The sequence below is a fragment of the Ostrinia furnacalis genome, unplaced genomic scaffold, assembly GCF_004193835.3.
Source record: "Ostrinia furnacalis isolate ACB-3 unplaced genomic scaffold, ASM419383v2 OfSCF2417, whole genome shotgun sequence".
In the NCBI taxonomy this organism is placed as follows: Eukaryota; Metazoa; Arthropoda; class Insecta; order Lepidoptera; family Crambidae; genus Ostrinia; species Ostrinia furnacalis.
Window position 1 is genome coordinate 53,819 of NW_021132656.1, and position 3,811 is coordinate 57,629.

The 3,811-nt window shown below is 54.0% G+C and overlaps 1 protein-coding gene across 2 annotated transcripts; it reads left to right on the top strand.

Annotated features, from left to right (window-relative positions):
• Nucleotides 1–656: 656 nt before the first annotated feature.
• Nucleotides 657–3,355, top strand: LOC114355521 (uncharacterized). Of its 2 annotated transcripts, none has more exons than XM_028308405.1 (2): nt 657–2,494; nt 2,773–3,355. In XM_028308405.1, the coding sequence occupies exons 1-2, from the start codon at nt 1,264–1,266 to the stop codon at nt 3,075–3,077; spliced, it is 1,536 nt and encodes a 511-aa protein (XP_028164206.1). In that variant the 5' UTR covers nt 657–1,263; the 3' UTR covers nt 3,078–3,355. The 2 variants fall into 2 exon arrangements, with proteins under 2 accessions (XP_028164206.1, XP_028164204.1); XM_028308403.1 differs by having other exon boundaries at nt 657–2,482; nt 2,761–3,355.
• The last annotated feature ends 456 nt before the right edge of the window (nt 3,356–3,811 follow it).

The following is a 3,811-nucleotide window of genomic DNA, read 5'->3' on the forward strand; positions in this document are numbered from 1 at the left end:
GCGCGGGGACAGCAAGCCAAACCTAAAGGTTAAAGCCGACCGCCCCCGCGCCCAACCCACGGCCCCCAACCCAGCATAGGCCGGCCTGTCGGAGCGGAGCCCATCACTGGTGCAGGACATAGACAATCTACATAAAGGCATATTATATAAGACAAAAAAAAAGAAAGTGACATGAAAAAGAAGAGGCAGTCGCACGGCCGNGAGCGGGCTCACCCCCAAGCCGGCCCGCGGACCATAGACATTGCGGTACATTTACAAAATTTAACTAGAAATATTAGGCAGGTTGCCATAAATTAATCGATTTCAAAAGAAAAGGAGCTTACGTTAATGTTAAAAAAGAAAAATCGACGCTATATAGAATATAAGGGGATGCAGTTATTAAATAAGATTTCGTAATCAGCTCCGCTCCGCCAGACCCGGATCCCACACCGGTCAATAAGCCGAAGGCCGGGCGCGGGGACAGCAAGCCAAACTTAGAAGTAAAAGCCGACCATCCCCGCGCCCAACCCACGGCCCCCAACCCAGCATAGGCCGGCCTGTCGGAGCGGAGCCCATCACTGGTGCAGGACATAGACAATCTACATAAAAAAAACATATTGTACAGAAAACAAAAAAAAGAAAATGACATGAACAAGTAGGGGCAGTCGCANTTCGCGCTCGGCCGTGCTACGGTGCGGACGTGTGTCGGAGGCTCTCGGGCGCGCTCGCGAGTATTCGTGACGTAGACTAATTAGCGAAATTTGTTAATTAGCAATTATTATAAGTTTATTTTGTGTTATTTCAAAAGTGGAACATTCGTGTTACTCTTGTGTTGGTTCTGTGCGTTGTATTAAAGCGAATTATTAGTGTTTTGTGGTTGTGTTTCTGGATCCTTGCTCCGGGCCGCGTGGAGGGTGTTTAACGCCCGTTTCCCGCCCCTGGGGTGTGATTCCTGGACAGGCAGTGTTCACTGCCTGCGCAGTAAGTGGTTGTGCGTCGCCTAGCTCCTGTGGGGTGTGTTTTTCGCGTCTCGGGGCGTGATTTGTTTCGCGCTTTTGAGGTTAGAAAACGTGCTTTGCAGAGGCGTGGTGACCGCGTGTTCAATTTGACGTTTTGCGTCAGCTGTCACTTGTCACTGTCAGTGCCACTGTCAGTGTCAGTGTCTAGTTGACGTTTGTCTCTGGTCCGAATCGCGCCGGGTCCGTATCGGTAGCGTTACTATAACGGTAGCGTTATCGTTACTTCTCGGTAACGGTATTGACTTAGAGCAGTAAGCCGCTGGAGATGGACGGTGATAATAACACCCGTCGACTGATTGCCGATGAGATGGCCAGGAAGGAGGAGGAACTGAGGATCCTCGAGGAGATGGCTGCCGAGAGTGGGTTCGCTCCGCGCCAGTCGCTCCAACGAACGCCGCCAAGTGGTTTCACCACACCGCCGCCGTCAGGTATGGCCCCGTCGGGTTCGCAGGTAGCCAAGCGGCCGCTGACTTCGCCGGAGGACGTTGCCGAGGAGGTAGGCCGCCGGCGGGCAGTTGACCGTAGGAGACCGGTGCCCCCGGTCGGGGGCATCCTGACGTCGCAGCCGGCACGTTCATCGACAGCGGTTTCGAGCACACCCAGAACGACAGCCGTTACTGCGCAGCCGCAGCCGCAGCCACAGCCGCAAGCACAGCCGTCATCAGTCGTAGCAGAGCCGATGGAGGGTACCGATGGTCCACAGGGTCTGGCCTCGTTGTCGAAGCTGGACCTTCTAGATATGGTGCACAAGTCTGTGAAGGGTATCCACCAAGTCACGACGGCCACCAACAAGTTAAACCTAGCCGATAAGACGACGGTGGCGTCACACAGCCAGGACATCCTGGCCGTGGTGGCGGCACTGGAACTCCGACTGTCCGACTTGGAGCATCAGCTCAGCGCTACAAAGCTTCAGGCCGCGAGCGCTGAGTTGGAGTTCTCAAAGCGGCTGATGGGGGCGTCATCAGGCGTCGCACCGGTGGGCCCTTCGCCGACTGTGCCGAGCTACGCGAATGCCTTAAAGTTGCCCAAAGGCAAGGCGCCGATAGCTGTCTCCAACCAGGGTCCGGCAGTCATCTTCTACCCTGCGGACGAGGCCATCAAGTCGTCCGAGGAAACGAAGAAGACCCTGCAGGAGGCGGTCAAGCCGACATCAGAAGGGATAAAGATTCGCAGTGTAAGGATGGTTGGCAACTCAGGAATTGTGGTGAGGACCGCTAACGCTGAGGCTGCCCAGAAGCTTAAGGCCGCGGCCCCTCCCACCCTCAAGGTGGCGGAGCCAAAGACCAAACAGCCGAGGGTAGCCTTACGCTATTTGAGAGCCGACATCTCGGAGACTGAGATCCTGGAGCAGCTCCATCAGGCCAACTTCAGTGATGACGCAGACTGGCCAGTGGATAAATTCAGGGCTAGTTGTAAACTGGCCCTGAAGAAGCAGGTGGGCCCTAAATTCTTGGTGCTGCTGGAGTGCTCCATGGCTCTCAGAGATAAGTTCGTGTNTTTTTGGATACATGAATGTTTCAGCAGACTTACTGAGGATCCTGAGTCGACTAGTAATGATAATGGGATGTCGGATACAGAGGACTTTACTAGGACATGGGGTAATAATGTCTTTGCAGGATTGTTGATGATTTCGAATATATTTGATTTAGCAGGATTTGGCAGGTCAACCTTGATAGGCTGCTGCACGGATACAGAGGATTTAGCACGTTTTGGCAGGTCAACCTTGATAGGCTGCTGCACGGATACAGAGGATTTAGCANAGATAAGTTCGTGTCTCTGGAGCGCGTGTACATTGGGTGGGACGAGTTGGAGGTTAGTGACCACATCCGCGCGTGCTGCTGTAACAAGTGTCACCAGTACGGCCATCCGGAGAAATACTGCCGATCAAAGGAGACGGTATGCGGCAAATGTGGAGAGACCGGTCACCGGTATAAGGAGTGCCAGTCGAGCACGGAGTGCTGCGCTACATGCCGAAGGTTTAAACGCAAGGAGGCGCACACGCACACCACGGCATCTCCTTCATGCCCGGCGAGGCAGTTTGCAGAACAGCAGGCCGTCAACATGCTCCAGTATGGATAAGCACGGTACGATACTTCGAGTAGGGCAGCTCAACCTCAACGGTTCTCAGTCAGCCACCACAGAGTTACCGGTTGTGGCGCGTACACTGCACCTGGATCTAGTGATAGTCCAGGAGCAGTTCAGCAGCCACCCGGGCATTCTGCAGTGTGGTGAGAACCCGAAAGCTGGCGTCCTCGCACTTAATCGCGACGTAGCGCTCACAGTGTTGCATCACTTGAGCAATGAGCATTGTCTAGTAGCCCACGCTAAGTACGGTGACATCAGCGTCTACGTGATATCGGCATACTTTCAGTACAGCCACGACATCAGCCATCACATACAGCATCTGGATGACGTGCTCACACAGCTTGCAGGGAAGCCAGTTCTCATCGGCGTCGACAGCAACGCGCACTCTCCTATGTGGTATTGTGAAGAGAGACAGTACGTTGGTAGAGGAAGGGACACTGACTACAGGAGGAATCAGATGGAGGGATTTATACTTGGACGAAACCTTCTTGTACACAATAGACCCGACCAACCACCAACTTTCAGCGGACCGAACGGTATGTCGAATGTGGACCTCACACTCTCATCGAGAAGTGTCGCCGTGCAAAGCTGGACTGTTCACGAGGGCGCCAGCCTGAGCGACCATCAGCTGATCACATTTAACGTTATCTCTGGAATCTGCCGCCTATCGTCGACATCGCCGGACGTTAACGATTCGTTACCGACTCCATTCCGCGTGAGAGGGGTTG

What these genes read in the sequence shown, in the direction of transcription:
- LOC114355521 (XM_028308405.1), top strand. Translation starts at nt 1,264, where the DNA reads ATGGACGGTGATAATAACACCCGTCGACTGATTGCCGATGAGATGGCC.